This window comes from Corvus cornix, chromosome 27 (assembly GCF_000738735.6).
Source record: "Corvus cornix cornix isolate S_Up_H32 chromosome 27, ASM73873v5, whole genome shotgun sequence".
Taxonomy (NCBI): Eukaryota; Metazoa; Chordata; class Aves; order Passeriformes; family Corvidae; genus Corvus; species Corvus cornix.
In genome coordinates, this window is record NC_046355.1 from 344086 (window position 1) to 362397 (window position 18312).

An 18312-nucleotide genomic window follows, 5' to 3' on the forward strand; every position below is an offset into this window, starting at 1 on the left:
TCCAAACCTGTTCCAGACCAAAATAACCAAGCCAGGAGCAGAATAAATCAGGGTGCCAACCAGTACCAGCAGTTTTTCCATCTATTTTCCCAGACGAGGCAGTTTCCAGAGCTCCTCCAAGCTCTGAGACCTGCCCTGGACCAACACAGCCCCTCAACATCCAGACACGGCCCAGTGGGATTCCCACCTCCGAAGCCAGCGGCTCCAGGGCAGCAATGTGGGTCAGGGGTGAACATGGGTGTGTGAAGGGACAATTCAAGTGTATTCTTCAATGAATCCATTGCCCAATCCACCTATGGAAAATAAGATTTTTGGATGGTTCCAGGAGGCATCTCTCTGCAGATTCCTTTAGGAACCTGCCTTTGCCTGCTCTCAAGTCAGCACATCGTCATTATTTAAATACTTTATTCATTTATTGACAATTCTTTGGTGTTGAAAACTAAGCCATTGAAAAGCAAGCTCATCACAAAATTAGAAGTTGATAAAGACAACCACAATGTCCTAAAAATGTTGGACTGAGAAATGTCAGGGCAGCAGTGGAACCTTCTCTTTGTTCTCTGGGAATTCTCTCACTCCCTTTCCCTCCCTTTTCTGGACCCAAGAGCTTGGCCCTTGGGGCTGATCCTTGGTGGAACTGCAGCCTCCCTCACAGGAGGAGGATTGGTCCCACTGTGACACGGGTGTTCATTAGGGGAGAGCCAACATGCACCTTTCTCATGATGGGGCACTGGGAAACATCCTAAACCTGCTTTATAGCTCCACACATAACAGCAAAAGAGTTCTCCTCAACCCCAGGGACAGCAGGATCCTGGATTAGCACTTCCACAGCACTCTGGATACTCAAGCACACTACAGGCTGATTTATCCCACTCCAGACCCACCCTTAGTGGGAAAAATGAATATAAATTTCTTATTTTGTACATTAAAATTCAGGGAGGAAATAATTGAGCCAAAAGAATTCAGAGGGAGGGATGAATTTCAGTATTTCTTGACCCTCAGCTCTCCAGCCTTCCCTCAGGGAAGTGATTGGATCACCAGAGATAACACAAAAGCAACACAGCTCTCAAACCACACAAGGGATGCAGAAAGTCCATCAGAACACTCTTAACTACAGGATACAAAAATACTTTGCAAAGACTAAACCTTCACTCAGCAAAGGCGTTACCAAACCCCTCTCCAGCACAGGGACACTGCCATGGCTGTGGGGCCATGGGGGCGATTCAAAGAACTGTTGTAAAAACTGGCTTCGAAGGGATGGCAGCTGCTCGAGGTGCGCAGCAGCACCTCCCGAGGGCCATCCCAGTGGGGGTGTGGCTCTCACACACCTGCCTGAGGTCTCACCTGTCCACAGCTGGCCAGGGCCACCCTGTGGGTACAGGGATGGCATGGCCACGTGTCCTGCTGTGGGAGCAAGGCAGAGGCACAACACAGAGCACAGCTTCGTCCTCATTCTCGGCACCCATCAGAAAGAAGGAGTTTCCAGCAATGAAAATTGGGATTTCTCCCAGCCCACATGGATGAGCCAACCAGTGACCTCACTGGGTATCCCAAAAATATGTATTGTTAAAAAATCCCAACCCCAAATAGGTCTCATTTCTTATTTTCCTCTTACTGAGTGACTTTAAAAAAAGTCAGCAGTGGGGTAAGAAAATTGAAAGTGTGGTGGGGCCACACATTCCTTAGGGCTTAGGGGAAAATCTTTAAGGAGGAATTAATAATCCCTCCCTTTTCCTGCCCTAGTTTTCCTTGTTTTGGTGATGAGCTGTTGGGAGGCCATTGGGATTATAACTAGGAAAAGCTCCTCCAACACGCTTCTGACCATACATCTGAATGAGCAGGGGAATTGGCATGAAAACCTTTTGTGCTGACTTAAAGCAAACTCTATAAAAACAAACACAAGTTAAAAATTGAAAACATCATAAATGGCTCTGAAGTTTCACAAAAATAAAGTTCATATCAAAACCAGTCTCTGCTCCTGGTGTTTCCCACAGTCCCACTCACCACAGCAGCCAGGCAGAGATGCTACAGAACACTGAACTACTGGGAAAGATGAATTTTAAAAAGTGTCACCTCCTTGTGACACTCTTAAAACTGGCCTAGAAAAATACTCAAGAAATTTCATTATACTAATTAAAAACCCAACCAACCAAGCCTCCCCTCCAATTGAAAACAAAGCCTTTGACCTTGGAAAACCGGTCCCTTCACTTGAGCACGACTCTGTGCTCTCCCCGAGCTATGTGTGAGGAGAACTCATACCGGTCGTGGCTCCGGTAGCCGCAGACGTTGCACTCGAAGGGGTCACGGAAGCCGTGGCAGCCCATGTGGATGGTGAACATCACGTAATCCAGGAAGAGCACGCGGCAGTGGTCGCACCGGTACACCCCAATGGCCTCCCCTTCCTTGTTGATGACCTTGAAGGCATCGCGTGGGCATATGGCGGGTGGCTTGATGATGTCGTACGGCCTTGGGAAATCCTTCAAGGCCTGGAGGCCATTGCGGGTTGGAGCCGGGATCACCTGGCTCTGGTGGAAGGTGGGATTGGGCCTCTCCTCGTGGTTGCTGTCAGTGTCTGTGGAGTCGTGGCCGCTGTTGTTTGGGGAAAGGCCCCTGTCGGATGACAGGCTCTTGTCCCTGAGGTGGCCGTGGCTCTTGTCGGCCTCCAGCGTGGTGCCGTTGGGCACGTCGGCACGGGGCAGTGGCAGCGGGTACAGGCTGCTGATGACCGGCACCATCTCGGCCGTGGGGGCCGGCGGGGTCTGCACGAGCGGGCGCAGGGCCTCGGCCCCGAGGTAGGTGATGGCGTTGTTGATGGCCTGGTCCATCATGCGCCCGTGCATCATCTCGCTCTCCTTTTCGTACAGGAAACTGGTGTTATAATTGACATCAAAGCTGGGTCGTTTCTCACCTGCAAGAGATGAGAGGTGACAATTACCTGGGTGGGTAAAGAACTATTTAAACCTCTGGATGACTTTTGTAAAGGGTCTCTGTGAAGTGAAGGGGCATTATATGTTCTCTGCTGAAAGAGGCTGTTCTTAGACTCAAGTAGCTTTTGGGTGGGGTTTTGTTGATTTTTATATTTTCTTAAACCTCAGGCTTAGAAGCAAACCAGTTTAATAGAGGAGGTGGTGAGGGTACTTTTTGAGAGACTCATCTTTGACAACTCCTTGGGCACTGAAGTCAGTTTTCCCACTGTCCTTTGACAGCTACAGCTTCCTCTGCACCACAGCTGGCTTCTTGGACCTCTACACAGGTATTCAGGTAAACTAATACTGGCAGATATAAATATAGATATAAACCCCCCACATTTAGGGTCACTGAGTACGGGGTTAGGGAAAGAAAAATGTTTTCCTCTGAGTGTGCTGGGGCTTGGAAAGCTCTGGACTGGACAGAAGTGGAGGAGAGCGCACCTGAAATTCTTCTCACACCTCTCTGGGCAGCACAGTGCAACTCCTGTTCTCTGTGCCAGCCGCAAGGAGGAAACAAGCTGCACCCCAAAAGCACTAAAGGCATTTTGGGGGTAAATGTCTAGAAATAAGTAACTGAATTCTGTGGTTACTAAAACCATAAACTTGTTCATCACTTAAAAAAATACAAAAAAAAGACCAGATGAAAGGTTTCACGTGCAAGTGACTCGCAAACATTAGATCCACGAACCTCTTAGTTACGGTAACTCGACTGGTGCAGATGTTTATCAGTCACCTGTCAACACCGTGACTCAATGTGTATGAAACTCGTGGGGTTTCACTGCAGAGGCAGAAAAACCCAGAGAGCTCACGTTTCTCTTATAAAACACTCCAAAAGGTTAACGAACCACAAGAGTGTAACTGCTTCCAGCCCTCAGCACCACTCGCCATCCAGCTTCACATGGAAGGAAACAAAATGCCACAGTACTTTTGAGTGACTCATAAAAGCAGCTCCAGGCAAGTGAAAGATGTGAATAACTTGGAAATTTAAAAATAAAAAAAGGCAACAAAAGCAAAAAAGACAGGACTGCCTAAAAATTTTGGTGTTAGGATTCACTGTCGTAATGTAAGACACAAAAACCATGATGTATGATCACAGGATTGTGGAATATCCCAAGCTGGAAGGGACCCACCAGGACCATCGAGTCCAGCTCCTAAAGATCACTGAAAGTCTTGCGGTGCTTTGTGATTCCACTGTCCTGGCGGATTTTAAGGTTCCCCCCAGGAAAAGGCTCTGAAGAGGGGCCTGGTGCAGAGGTGAAGAGTCAAGTGCAGGGTCTGGTGGTCCCTGCCCTTGTGTGGGACTTGTACTGGTACGCACGAGGCAGCTACTGGGGATGGAAATGTGAAAAAGAAAGTGGGCGAGACTCCTGGTGCTTGTCTGAATCTCTGCAGAGCCCTCCAATTACAATAAAGGGGTTTTTCTTCCGATCAATAGACTTCATTCAGAGAAACGAGCCAAACAAAGATGCCTTGTTAGTGTATATCCCTGTCCCTGCTTCCTGACTAAATGAGACATCAGCACTCATTCCCAGATTTCCCAAGGAATCCCCATGCTGGGCTGTCAGATCCGAGATCTGACAAGGGCAGGTCAGAAAGGCACAGGAGTCAGACCAAGGTCGGACAGCCTGCTCCTGAAAATATCCTTCCCAGGGATACAAGAGACCAAGGGGGGAATGTTTTCACATTTAATTTAACAAGAACAATCACAGAAGCTCTAGAAAAACAGCAAGTTTCAGAAACTGCTTATTTTGTGCCTTTAGGTGAACTGTGATGGGTTCTCCAGCTTCTCCACACCTGTGTGTGCAGTGCCAGTTCATGCCATCCAGCACCAGCACAAATCCCAAAGGGTCTGGGCCGCACAGGTGCTCATTGGCTGCCAAAGGAAACCCCAAACCCACTAGTTCTTCATGTTAGGCCTATGCTGAGGGGGTGCATCCTGCTGCAGGCGTGTTTAATAAAATGCATAAAGGTCAAACTGCTGGTGATTGCACAATGAGAGAGCTGAAAAAATGCTAAAATAGAGGAAGCTAAAGAATTACAAACCAATTTGCATTAGTATTGCTTTTTGAATCACAGCACGACATGTAAGGGCCGAGCTCCAAAGGCCCAGTTTCAGTCCTGAGCATCAAAGGCATTCAGATGGAGTGTGCTGGTGTGGCTGTGCTACGAGGTCACCTTTAGAAAGCCACAATAACGTAAAATAAATCAATAAATGTGACCAGTTTTCGTAGATGAAAGCCCAGTGCCACCCACCAAAGCCACTAGGAGCTCCATTACCTTCAAAAACTGAGTTAGTTTCCTGTGTGGATGGATCCAGCTGCACACCTTTATCTGGGATGCATCCAGCTGCACAGCTTTACCTGGATGGATCTGGCTGCACACCCTTACCTGGCTCTGGACCTGGCATACCCTGTGCCAGGGGTTTGGCTGCAGCAGCTGTGGGAGCCCTGCCTGCTCTCCCAGCCCACATCTCTCCCTCCCCACGTGGGCCCCACTCAGAAGGTGAACTTTATATTAAGCCATAAAAAAAAAAAAGCACTTGTTACCTTATATAACCCTACAAACAGCACAAATAAGGCTTCACCAGCACCAATATTATATAACTGCTGACTAAGGGTTTTCCTTAGGACACTGGGTTGCATTTTATTTTCTTTAAAGACAGGCTGATGAAATAAGACTGGCCAAGAGGATCAGGTGTTCGCTGAAACCCAGAACTTGCCTAACTAGTATTTAAGATCCCAAACATGCAAAACTCTGATTGTGTACAATTAAATGCGAAGAAAATACTATGGAGACATCTGCTTGCTTAAATTACCACAAGAAAGGATTTGATATTTTTTAATCATAGACAAATTTAGGAGGATGACTAAGAGAAATCCAATACTTTTCTGTCTTTAGGCCTTATTCCACACATGAATCCTGCAGGAATCTTTAGCTCCTGCTGACAAAACATTAACTTTCCTGTTCTTTGCCTGCTCTAGATCCTAGCAGAGAATATTTCAAATGCATAGATACAGAAATGGCACGTGGAAACTCATAAAATATATTTATAAATCACCTACATAAAGACACAAGGCACAATGGTAGCTTCCACCCAGTTTAAGCAGCCAACAGAACAAATTCTCTTTATTTTAATCAACCCCCTACAACAAATCACTAAAACCCCATCAGAAAAATCAGTGTTACTTTATTCTTTTGTATTAGGTGCTAAGCTTGAGCAGGATATTGAAAAGAAGCAGAGGCATTGTACTGTTTGTTACCGACCCGCACGTATTTAACTGTTGCAGATGAAAAGGGGTTTTGTTCTTACCAATAAATTTCTGAGGCATTGAGCTTTTTCTCTTTGCCACGTTGCTCGCTAGCCTGTCCAGCACAAGGGCTCTTTCAGTCCCCATCTCTGCCTTGATGTGCCTTGCCTCCACGCTGGCTAGGTTGGAAAATGTGAAAAGGAAGGAAAAAAAGAGAAAAAAACACAACACGTAGGTGAAAAGGGAAAAAAAAAGACAAAAAAAAGGAAGAGCTGACTGGTTTAATCTCCAGTTGGCCACATAACTGGAGGAAACAGTTTGGAGATATAATGCAAAGCTGGTTTTGCTTTTTCTGTCGTTCCTGCTCTCTGAGTACCCGTTGTGGTCAGTGGCAGCACAGCCCCGAGCTCACTCATGGGGGAGCACAAACCAGAACTGTCGCCAGTGAGAGGAAGTAAATGAACTGGCTGGAAGGTTGGTTAAGTTGCAGATGGAGAGAGAAGCTCTGCTGGCCTTTCTTTTTTATTCTGAGTAAGGCTGGGTGACACCTGCACACTCACAGTGCTTCGAGCTGCAGGAGGAGACACTCAGTCCTCTTGCTGCACTTTTCAGATATCAGTCATAGATGTCTTAACAAATCACTAAGAAACTTGTATGATATGTATCAGTGTTCCAGTAAAATAAAAGCAGTAAAACTTCTCAAAATTGAAAATTTCTAACTCTTTTTCTTCCCAGGTGTTACCGTCACAATTTTTTTTCCCAAATGCTACAGCTAAAACTAACTATGCATGTTACCTCTGTGTTTTAAAGCTTTTTACAACCTCCCAGATTTCTAATTTTTGGAAAAGTACCTGTGTCCTGTGATGACTCCTTTGGGACTGGGCCACTTAAGGCTCTTCCCGTTTTCCAGAGCTCTCCTCAGCTGTGCCAAGTACTGCCCAGCACTGCACAGAAGCTGTGCTTGCTCTCAGCTCCTGGAGGCTGCAGAGGCCTTGAGCTGGAGAGCTGCCACCTCATATCACTACTACCACACTAATACTGATCGTAACTGCTGTGGCTTCCCCCCAAACCCTGCTCACACCTCAACAACACCCATCTGGAGTGGCACTTTTATATCAAAAATTATAATAAAGAGTAAACTCATTGCTAAGAGTACCGGTGACAGGGATCACTATGCTGAGAAGTGGACACACCTTAATGGACTGCCCAAGTCTGTAGGAGTTGGAATCTCCAAGCTGAGGACAAAGGGGCTGATTTACTTTCCCAAGGTAGTATAAAAGGTTGGATCTCACTGTGAGAGAGTCCTGGTTGCTGTGTTACTGTACATACACCAACATATCTAAATATAGAATCATGGAAACATGGAATGATTTGAGTTGGAAGGGACCTTGAAGATCATGCATTCCCACCCCCTGCCGTGGGCAGGGACACCTTCCACTAGCCCAGGGTGCTCCAAGCCCTGTCCAAACTGGCCTTGGACACTTACAGGGATGGAGCAGCCTCAGCTTCTGTGCCAGGGCCTCCCCACCCTCAGAGGGAAGAATTTCTTCCTACATCCCATCCCAACCCTACCCTCTGGCAGTCTAAAACCACTGTCCCTTGTTCTGTCACTCTCTGCCTGTATAAAAAATCCTTCTGCCTCCTTTTTATAAATCCCTTAAGGCACTGGAAGGCCAAAATGAGGTCTCCCTGAATATATGAAGCACAACCTAAGTAAGAGACAAGCAGTGCCAGAGGAAAGTGATAGGAACACTTTGGTATCACTTCAGTCCTGCTAAATACAGATTTATTGAGTATCAGACTTAAATTTCTGTTTGCCCAGTAGAGCAAGTGCTGAAAGTGCAGCTTCATCCTTCCCAGCTCTGTGCAGCCTTTCCCTGAGCGTTTCAGTCTGTCCTCTGTACCTGTTTGTCAGTGCTGCTCCTGATAACACGAGTTTCAGTCAGCACAAACCATGACTCACCAAACCTCAGCCAGAACTATTTGTTCATGTTTGTTCAGCAGTTTGAAAACGTGAAGTGTTTCAGAGGTACTTGGTGCCACAAACACCAGCTATGAATATGAGTCAGTGAGGATGGGATAACAGGGCCTGGCTCCACTCGGTCACAGTCCTGGGACCTTGGGATGTACGTGACAACCAGCCCTGTGCTGGGCATGAAGTGCCTTGAAGGTAATAACACACTGCTCTTTTAGTTTCAGTTTTATTTCAAATTACTCCAGTATGTTTGGAGGCTCCCATAAATATATTCATCCCTGCTCCCAGCATGAAATACCCAGACACGATGTAAGAGCTGCATGAAGTGAGACAAAACACCAGGTTAAGGTGACACTCTGAGGGGAAGGGAGGGAGGCAGAGTGTAATCACCTACTTGGGCTTGGGCCAGAAGCTCTAGTTTGGTCTTGAAAATTATAGGATTTTTAATTTCAGGACTTCTGTTTAATTCTCATGCTCCAAAGCCTGGCATATTCATCCTGAGTTCTTTATATTAACGTTAGATGACAGTAGTCCAAAGTTCGAACTACTCCCAACCCCAAAACCTCATAATCTTGACTGGATCATTGCACAAGTCATTAACAACAGTAATCTAAATTTTCAAAACCCCAACAACCCTGAACAAAATAATACAAACAGTGCTGTGTAGTCAAAAATGTACTTTTTTCTTTGTAAAAAAAAAAAAAAGAAAGAAAACACAATTCACCCATATCATAAAAACAGCTCCCTGGTCCCTACCAGTTCTTTGTTTTTCTGATTTTGTTGTTCTAGTTCCTTTTTTTCTCAGTCTTTACCTCCAGGAGTTGCACCCTGAGGACCCATGGGTTGCTCTAGCAAAGCTTTAATTCCACATTTTCAGAATCTTTTTCCCTATCCTAACAGGACTCAGCACGGAGCTGCTGTCGGCCCTCCCAGCCCCAGGAGCACACTGGAAGTTGCACTTAGCATATCAGGGATGACTTGTCAACATTATTTATGTGCCACCAAGGGAACTTTAATTGTTAAATTAATGTCAGGAGGGCAGACGAGGGCTTCTTGCAGGGATAACAGAGTCTTTCCTCAGAGGAGATCTGCAGAGACAGTAACTATTGACCTACATAACATGTTCTGGGACTTCTGTAGAATCAATCTCCCAGCTTCATGGTTCTCTGCCCTTTTATTTTAATGCTGAGGGTCTTTGCTTTCACATTAAGATTTCTGACTCCTTGCTACCGCCTGTTTTTTCTTAAAGAAAAAAATATTTATGGGCCACAAAAGATCTTTGATGACATTTTCACAACCTGGCCTGAGGGGAAAAGTGTCTGCTCCCAATAAGATGAAGGTGGTTATACAGGTTCTCACCCACAACACTGCTCTCTGTACCCAGAAACTAACTGAAAATTATCTCATCCAACTTTTTCTTCTGGATCACTTATTAAACAATCCAAGATTAATATTTAGCATTTAGGAAACCTTTTTTTAATCACTCCAAATTCTCCAAAGGCTTCTCAAACACAGAGAAGTAATCACGCCCTGTGTTCCTCTTCAATGATCCTCCCTCTGGACAATTCCACTGCATATTGTGATTTAAATAACTAAGTAATGCACTATAATGTCACATGGACACTATAACATGTATCTAAAAACAAAATTCAGGCTGGACTAACTGAAATGGTCAAGTACTTTGCTCAAAATTACACTGAGAAAAAAAAAAAAGTATAAAAAATCCAGACTTCCAAAGCACTGAATGTACAGCAGCCTGGGATCTCAGGATATCCAGCAAGCTCAGGGCTCTGATGGCTCAACTGCAGGATGAGAAGGCAAAAAAAACCTCCGAAGATGCTGAAAGAAACTCTGCAGCCCAAATAAATCACCTTGTCCCTTTTGGTCAGATCTAATCAGTGACTCTGGAATTACATGGGAAGTTGAGCTCCTAAGCATGGAATTTTATATGGTATTAAAGCTGGGTGCCCCTCTCCTGCTCAGCCAGCAGCAGGGCTGAGGATGGTCTCCACTGACCCCCCGAGAGGTGTCCATGCTGCTCTCAGCACTGCTGCCCATCTCAGAGTACATCTCAGATGTAATCCTGCCTGTACAAAGCACTTCCAGAGGACCATTTTCCTGCCAGTGTGAATTATTCATTATGAAGACTCTTTATGTTGTCTTGTGAGTGCTGGGTGAGGAGCTACCACTCCGAACAGTGCTGTTCCCTGGCCATCATGGGTTCACTGAGTGGTTTGGGTTGGAAGGGACCTTAAGGATCATCTTGTACCACCCCCCTGCCAGGGGCAGGGACACCTCCCACTAGGCCAGGTTGTTCCAAGCCCTGTAGAACCCAGCCTTGAACACTTCCAGGGATGGGACATCCATCTCTAGGCACCATGTCACTCTGTAGCTGGAGAGAGAGCGGATGATCTCCCAGCCCCAAGCACACACCAACACTCACCCTGCACTGAGCTGTTCCCATAGTGTGGTTTCTGCCACACCAACCAATGTGAGTAGAATTTTTAGAACATGCAGATATCGTTAGCAAACCCCCCAAGTACAAAGCTGAGCTGAAATTAGAGGCATTGCTTCCTGTAGCATCTCTGTGTGGTCACTCAAGAAGGGAGAGTGGAACAGAATTGGGTGATTGTGCAATGAGAACAATGTGAGAGAGATGGTTATCAGGAACAATGCTCCAACTGTATTGTTACATGAAACTTTTCTTTTAGAAATATTTCCACATTTGGAACATGCAAGCCTGGCACTAAAAAGCAACTAGAATGGTTACTATGGTCCTTATGCTTTTAAACATGTTAATCAATTAGGGATGATGGCATGTAGAGCACTTTTGTGTCTAAAGATGGCTCCATGTGAGAATCATAGAATTGTGGAATGGTTTGAGTTGGAAGGGACCTTAAAGGTCATCCAGTTCCACCTTCCTGCCATGGGCAGGGACACCTTCCACCAGACCAGGTTGAGAAGCTTGCGAGGAATTCAGAAAAACACCAAAATTCAAAATGATGTGGAGAAGTAGGGAAAGGGTCGGTAACGGAAGGAGGATGTTTACTAAGCACAAATGCAAAGTGCTATACTTAGGGGAAAAAAATAAATGGAATGTAGTAAATGACCTCCTGAGAGTCTTTCCATCTTTCCCACTCCCTGATTCTGTCATCCAACTTGCTGTTGATACCAGGGAACTGGATGGAAATGCCCTAGAAGTTCCCATTTTTCATAAAGTTTCCTACTTCCCTAACAACACTGCAATATTTGTAAGGGTGTGAAGGTCTCCAAGGCCAGGGAGCAGCCACCTCTTGGCACGCTGGGAATTTGCATTCCCTGTGACCAGTTAAGGCTCCCTGCACTGCTGCAGCAAGGACTGCACCTCAGGCTCGGGATAAGGGGTGAAATGTTGCTATTCTGAAATGCTTCTAAACCATGAGAATGATTTCAAAGCAGAAACCTGCAGCAGATCTCATGTTTTCCATTTTCACGGGTGGACATGTTGAGTGTTTGCCATCATGGGAGTGTGTACTGTAACACAAACCACAGTTACAACGTGTAGGGGTTCTCACGAAACCCAAAACTTGCTGAGGTGCTGATAACCAGTTACTTCTACTAATACTCCAAGAAATATGTTGTTTGCTGACAAGAAGAGAGACCCCCAAAAACTATAAAACTATTAAAAACCTCTATGAAACACTTTGTTAAATCATTGTTCTTTGGGAGTTTTCCTGCATGTGTCACAAAGCCTGAAACACCAACCTACTCACTCTGCACAACATAGGGATACCTGTACCCAAGGTTATCATCACATATCAATGGCTCTTCCCACTGATTTTCAGGCCTGGCTTGTGATGATTCTTGCAGAATCTTGGCCTTACTGTTGTTGATAGAGTTATTACGAGGAAATTCCTCTCTGTGAGGGTGGGGAGGCCCTGGCACAGGTTGCTCAGAGAAGCTGTTGCTGCCCCATCCCTGGAAGTGTCCAAGGCCTTGTTGGATGGGACTTGAAGCAACCTGGGATACTGGAATGTGTCCCTGCCCATGGCAGGGGGTAGCATTGGATGATCTTCAAGGTCCTTTCCATCCCAAACCCTCTTTGATTTCGTGTTTCCATTATTTGGTGGTTTTTCAAGGCTGCATAGCAAAAGATGGGAGCCTGAATTCTGAAACTGTAGCCTCAGCTCTGCTTAGATCAGTCCCAGAATCCTTTGGGAAGTCACAGCCACTCCCTGACTCTGAATGGGAAGAGCAATTCTTTCCTGACTTACTGGTGTATTGTGAGACTAAAATCACATAGTTCATTGTAGGATTTGAGCGGTTCAGGTAAATCAAGGACAAAGTGGTTACTTTTCACCAAAGTATTTTGGAACTGCGGCACTGAGACTGCAAAATGGAAAACAAGAAGAAGCCCATGTTTTGATACATTTTATCTTTTCCGAAGGCAGCTCTATACTCAAAGCCGCCTTTTACCTCTCACTCCCTCCTAAGCTGATCTGTCAGTGAGTTTTGGGATACCACTCCCTTTTCATGTCCTGGATCCAGGCCACTGGAACTGCTGCAAATTCTAACAGTTCTTATTCTAAAGTAATAGAATAAGAACACACCAAGACAGGAACAACGGTTGTCAACAACTCATCCCGTAAAATGAGCCACATAACAGCATTAATGTAGGAATAATTTAACTCACTGATCATCACCTCCAGAAATTCTGGGTACAAGGTATTTTTACACAAAGTAACTGAGAAAGGAAAAAGTGATTAAAATAAAAGCACTCTCTAACTACCTGCCTGAGGACTGTGATAAACCAGCCCCTTTAGAACATTATAGCCCCTCAGGTTACTGAAAAGGTGTGTAGGAAAAGCTGTTCTCAGGCTGTGGGTTAACAGCTCACCAGATGCCCTTTTACAAGCCCTGTAATGTACCCAAACCCCAAAACCACTGTAATGTGATAAACTCACCGGCCTCACACATGCCAGCGTTCTGCAGGTAGGTCCGGCACCGCTCCTTGTGCTCCTCTAATGAGCTCCTCTGCTTGTAGCTCCTTCCACAAAACTCACATTTGTACGGCTTCTCCACTAGAACAAGAAACAATAAAATAATTAAAATAACCACAAGAAACCACTAAAACGCTGTCTTGCTTGAAGCGTGATGGTTTTAGCATTGTGCTTGTGGGGGACAGCACCATACTGCTGGCCTTGATTAAATCAGAATCTCATTTATCCTTGGCAGATAAGCTCATCTTTGACTTTGATTCTTTGTGAGGTTGAACCTTTTTCTGTACAGTGCAGTGCAGAGATAACATCTATCATTTAGAATCAAGGTTTTCTTTCTGAACCCATGTAGAACACAGGATAGACAAATTCAAGGGCAAGCACAACCTGGCTCTTGCAGAACTGGGGCAACTAAGATCGAATTATACCTGGCTTGTTATCCAAGTCACCTCAGCTCTGTGCCTCCATTTCCCCGTCTGTAAAATGGACAGAACACCCTACCAGGCTTGAGAAGAAACATCTGTTGAGCATTTTAAGAGATTCAGATGAAAGGCACTACACCACGGTGAGGTGGCAATAGAGTCATCTGCCTGGGATTATGCTCGTGGAGCTTTCCTCACAGCTTAGAATGGGATGGGAAGAAGTCCCAGCAAAGCACATCTGTCTCACACTCTCCTCAAGTTCAGAGCTTGCTGGCATAGCCAGCTCCACTCATATGAGCTGACAAGCTGGTGATAGGTCAAAGGTTAGACTTGATAATCTTGGAGGTCTTTTCCAACCAAAATGATGCTGTGATTCTGTAAAAATACCACGGAGTTATTTGTGCAAGCAGGTTTGTGGGCTGTGACATGGGTTCCCCTGGTCCCTCTCTCCGCACCAAGAACAGAGCCAGTCCCGAGTTGGCTCCAGGAGCACCAGTGAGTGGTCACTGCTCTGTGTTGACCCTTTCACAGGCTGGGCAAACCTTGCTGACTGTCTTTTCCACACCGAGTGTCCCAGTGACACACATCCAAAACACATGGAGTGCCTGTGAAGTCACTTACCAGAATGTGTCCTTAAGTGACCCGTAAGCGCATCCCTCCTTTGGCAGGCATAACTGCACAGGTGACACTTAAAAGGTTTTTCCCCTGTGTGTAGTTTAATGTGGCGGAGGAGGTTTCCCTTCTGAGTAAAGGAAGCTCCGCACTGATTACACTGGAATGGCCGTTCACCTTAAAATGACATACAGAAAAGGACATTTAATGGTTACGTGGGTATCATGCTGTCCTCTGCCTTTTTGGAAGAGGAAAGAATGAGATATTGGATTGATTTCTTTCTATAGAAACACACAGAGTGTGACTTCAGTGGGAGGGAGGTGCAGCTCTGGTGTCAGAGCTGCTCGTAGCATATGTAGAAAACACTGCACAGTTCTTCCATGGAAAGAAGCACTCCGGAGGAGGCTGATTCCAACAAGCCAGCAATTTTTAGAAGAAAAAAATCTTATCTTACTGCAGGCTGAAACTTAAGATGCTCATTGGTTTGTTGCCAAAGTATAGCACAGAGAGAAATTTATACATAGACTGAAAATGGCAGCACAAAACCAAATTAACTTTTGCTTTGTGCCAGAAATACTGCAATTACATAGTGCCTTTCATCCAAAAATCTTAAAATGCCTCGCCAACTTGCTTTTAATAATATTCAATCCCGATAAAAAGAAAGGTGGGTAAAGTGAGGCACAGAACAGGGAGTAACTTGATAAAGATCACATGTGGTGTCAAGGACAGAACAAGGAAACCCTGATTTTGGTATCCTTTTTAAAAATAACTGGTCTAGATTAAAAATTATCATCCTTTCAGTACCCCAGCTCTTACAAGAACAACAGAGGGATATTTACCAGTGTGGCTACGCTTATGAACCATCAAGACATTGAGGCTAATGCAGGCTAATCCACAGATATCACAATTCATCTTTCCACTAGCTGGCCTGACGTTGTCATATGAACCCGAGTGTCTTTCCAGTTTAATGCTCTCATATTCATTATATTCTCTGGGATATGTGTAAGGCAGTTCAGATTCTTCCATGTTTTCCATAGGCTCGGAATTTAAAGCACTCTCCTCTCTTTCACTGTATTCACCTTTCACTTTAATCACATCATCTGCAGGTAAAACAAAGCACAGGAGTGAAAAAATGCTAATCTTATGCACAGTGAAGTATTTTAGGAAAAAAACACACTAAGAATTATATAAAACAACAGTATCAATCTTCCTAAAAGTTTTACTGAAACAAGCAAGAATGAAGAAATGAAGTCGAGACACGAAACTTCACTGGTCATGGACACTTAGTGATATTCACAGTGAGGTAACCCTTAAAAACAATTAACCTGCCTGGTAATTATCTTTGATAGAGAATTTCCTTCTACAGATTATGAAAGTCGAATACAGTACAAACGTCTCCTGAAATTACTAGCCAGGATTCAAAAGAAAACACTTATTCATACCACTCAAAATTATTATTTTTATAGAAATCAGCATTTCAGGTTACTCCTGTGAATTGGAAATACAGAAAGACAAAAATTCAAAAGAGTAATTTTATCTTATAACTTACACCTTCTTGTGGAACCTTTGGTGCTTGGAACAAGCCTAGGAAATATGTCTGGTCAGTGTAAAACTTCCCGTACTCCCATGGGATAGATTCTCACTAGTTAAACCTAATCAATAATCCTAATTTTCACTTGCAAATCAGTTTTTATCCATAGCTCTCAGACGTGTGAGGAGCAGTTGATATCTTGGTTTACTATGTGAGTAAAACTAGCAGAGGTAGGCTAAGGATTTCCTGATAAATAAATATATCCCAGAAATGCTAAAATGTTTGCCTGAAGTAATTTTGTGAGGATGTGGCAAAGAACCTGACACCTCCTGCAGATCAGCATCCAGGGCCTTCAAACAGGTTCCTGGACCTGTAGCCATGACCAGAGGAATCCAAAGGCATTGCCTAAATGAATGCAGCTCCATGACAAAGGTGGATGTAACAAGCAGCTAATGATTTACTAACAGAGTAAAAATACACGCAAATTGGTCACACTGTATAAACAGCTGATGATTCCCATCTTAGGGTGCTGAATTTCCTTTCCACGATTAACTCCAACACCACCAGCACTTCCATTAAAATCCTTAATAATTGCCAGGACAGCTTTTTCTACTTAAAGCTGGCTGAGAAAGTTGGGGCTCTTCTCAGCCTGGAGAAGAGAGGGTTGTGTGGAGACCTCATGGCACCTTCCAGTGTCTGACGGGGTCACAAGGGAGCCAGAGAGGGACAATTCATCATGAGCTGGAGTGACAGGACAAGAGGGAATGGCTTTAAGGTGAAAGAGGGAAAATTTAGGTTGGGTATATGGAAGAAATTGCTCCCTGGGAGGGTGGGGAGGCCCTGGCACAGGGTGCCCAGAGAAGCTGTGGCTGCCCCTGGATCCCTGGAAGTGCCCAAGGCCAGGCTGGACAGGGCTTGGAGCAACCTGGAATAGGGGAAGGTGTCCAAGGTGTCCCTGCCCATGGCAGGGGATGGAACTGGATGAGCTTTAAGGTCCTTCTAACCCAAACCATTCCATGGTTCTCTGACAAGAGACAGATTATGGTTGAAACTCAAGTTGTGCCTCAAGCTACCGAGTGAAGACGAGCACCACGAGATGCACCACACAGCTTCCTGTTTGAAAGTCTTGTTCTCTGGCCACCTGCTCCTCCCTCCAGCCGAGGGTTAGACAGTTCAATCTGGCACTGAATCACTTGTCCTTTCTCCAAAGTACAGAACATGAACTGCTGAATATGTATTAGCTCTGGTTCTGAGTAATAAACCACATCAAATGCTGAGAACAAACAATGGGTGGCAGTGAAAATGAGGTGGCGACATAAAAGAAGCATTGAAAAAGAAAGATCTGGCAACCTAAACTTTCATGAAACCAAAATTTTCAGCTACATTTTAGGGACAAAATCACTCCTCTCTCCTAATTGATTATATTAAGCTCTGCCACTCTGTCTGACTTAGGGCTGAGGTGGAGGAAACAGGTGGGTGATGATTTGTTTATCCTACCCAAGACCCCACAGTAGTGTGGAAAACTCTGAGATCCCTCTTGCTCTCTCTTTGGATGGGGATATTGATGGAAGAATGGGGTTTTCTCTCCTACTGTGTGTTTTTATCCTCCTATCCTGGAAAAACGTTTAGATTTTGCTGCTGGGACTTGCTGCCCCAGTCTCTGATGAGCTCATGTGGGTTTGGGTGTTTGCTGAGAGGGTCAGAGGGAGCTCCAGATTCACCCCAAAATGGGCTGTTTTTCTTTGTGGATTCTTCAGTACCAACTATTCTTCACATCCCATGGATTCCTGCTTCCACAGAACCAAGGCTTCCTCTGCAGGTGCCTTCTGCTGCCAACTCCATGCCCATGGGTGCAAGGGTGATCCTGCTATCAAGACTCCTTCAAAATTAGTTTATACAACCATTTCCATCATTCCAAGGAAAAATGATTGCCAGTTGCTGAAAGCAGATTTCAACACCAATCCTTTTTCCAAACAAAACAAAACAAAACAAAACAAAAAAACCAAAAAAACAAAAACAAAAAAACAAAAAAACAAAAAAAAAAAGCTTTTTTGGTTGGTTGGTTGTTTTTTCCCTCTCAAAAGGAGGCAGTTCCAAAATAATTTGCTACATCCTGCCCAGCATGGTAAAAGGAAGTACCCGGTGCAGCTGCACCTTGTTGGTGCTTTCAGAAACAATTTCAATTCCCACTTTCTACTTAACGTCTCACCTTTCGTCTGCATCACACACGGTTGTTTAGCAGTGGAGGCCAAGCTGTGACCTCCAACAGAGGGTTCTGTGCTGTTTGCTGCTCTTTCTCACCACAGTTCTTGGCTCACAGCTCCAGAGCTGTGCCAGGGTCTGTGTGGCACAGTGTGGGCGCTGGTTTGAGCCCCCCATGGCATGTCCCAGGTGCAAACTGGGCAAACCATCTTATGGTTCCACCGTGGAAAATAATCACCTCTGCACTTTCCATACTGCACGTAAGGCTTGTGTTTCCTTGTAGTAACAGAGGAGGATGCACCTGAGTTTTGATCAAGGCTTTTCCATGCCTGCTTTCACAAAAAACATCACCATCACTCTGGCTGTCCATGACATCCAAA

General features: G+C 44.9%; 1 protein-coding gene across 6 annotated transcripts in view; it reads right to left on the minus strand.

The window, feature by feature from the left end:
* Nucleotides 1–390: 390 nt before the first annotated feature.
* IKZF3 (IKAROS family zinc finger 3) overlaps nucleotides 391–18312 on the minus strand; it is a 37838-nt gene continuing 19916 nt past the window's right edge. For 3 of the 6 annotated variants that reach the window (XM_039565826.1, XM_039565825.1, XM_039565824.1), the window contains 5 exons: nucleotides 15039–15299; nucleotides 14209–14376; nucleotides 13133–13249; nucleotides 6277–6393; nucleotides 391–2905 (listed from right to left, as the gene is read on the minus strand). In XM_039565826.1, the coding sequence (XP_039421760.1) occupies nucleotides 2202–2905; nucleotides 6277–6393; nucleotides 13133–13249; nucleotides 14209–14376; nucleotides 15039–15299 (1367 nt within the window). In that variant the 3' untranslated portion in view covers nucleotides 391–2201. The remainder of the gene's footprint in view (nucleotides 2906–6276; nucleotides 6394–13132; nucleotides 13250–14208; nucleotides 14377–15038; nucleotides 15300–18312) is intronic. The other 3 variants (XM_039565828.1, XM_039565827.1, XM_039565829.1) reach the window with 3 other exon arrangements.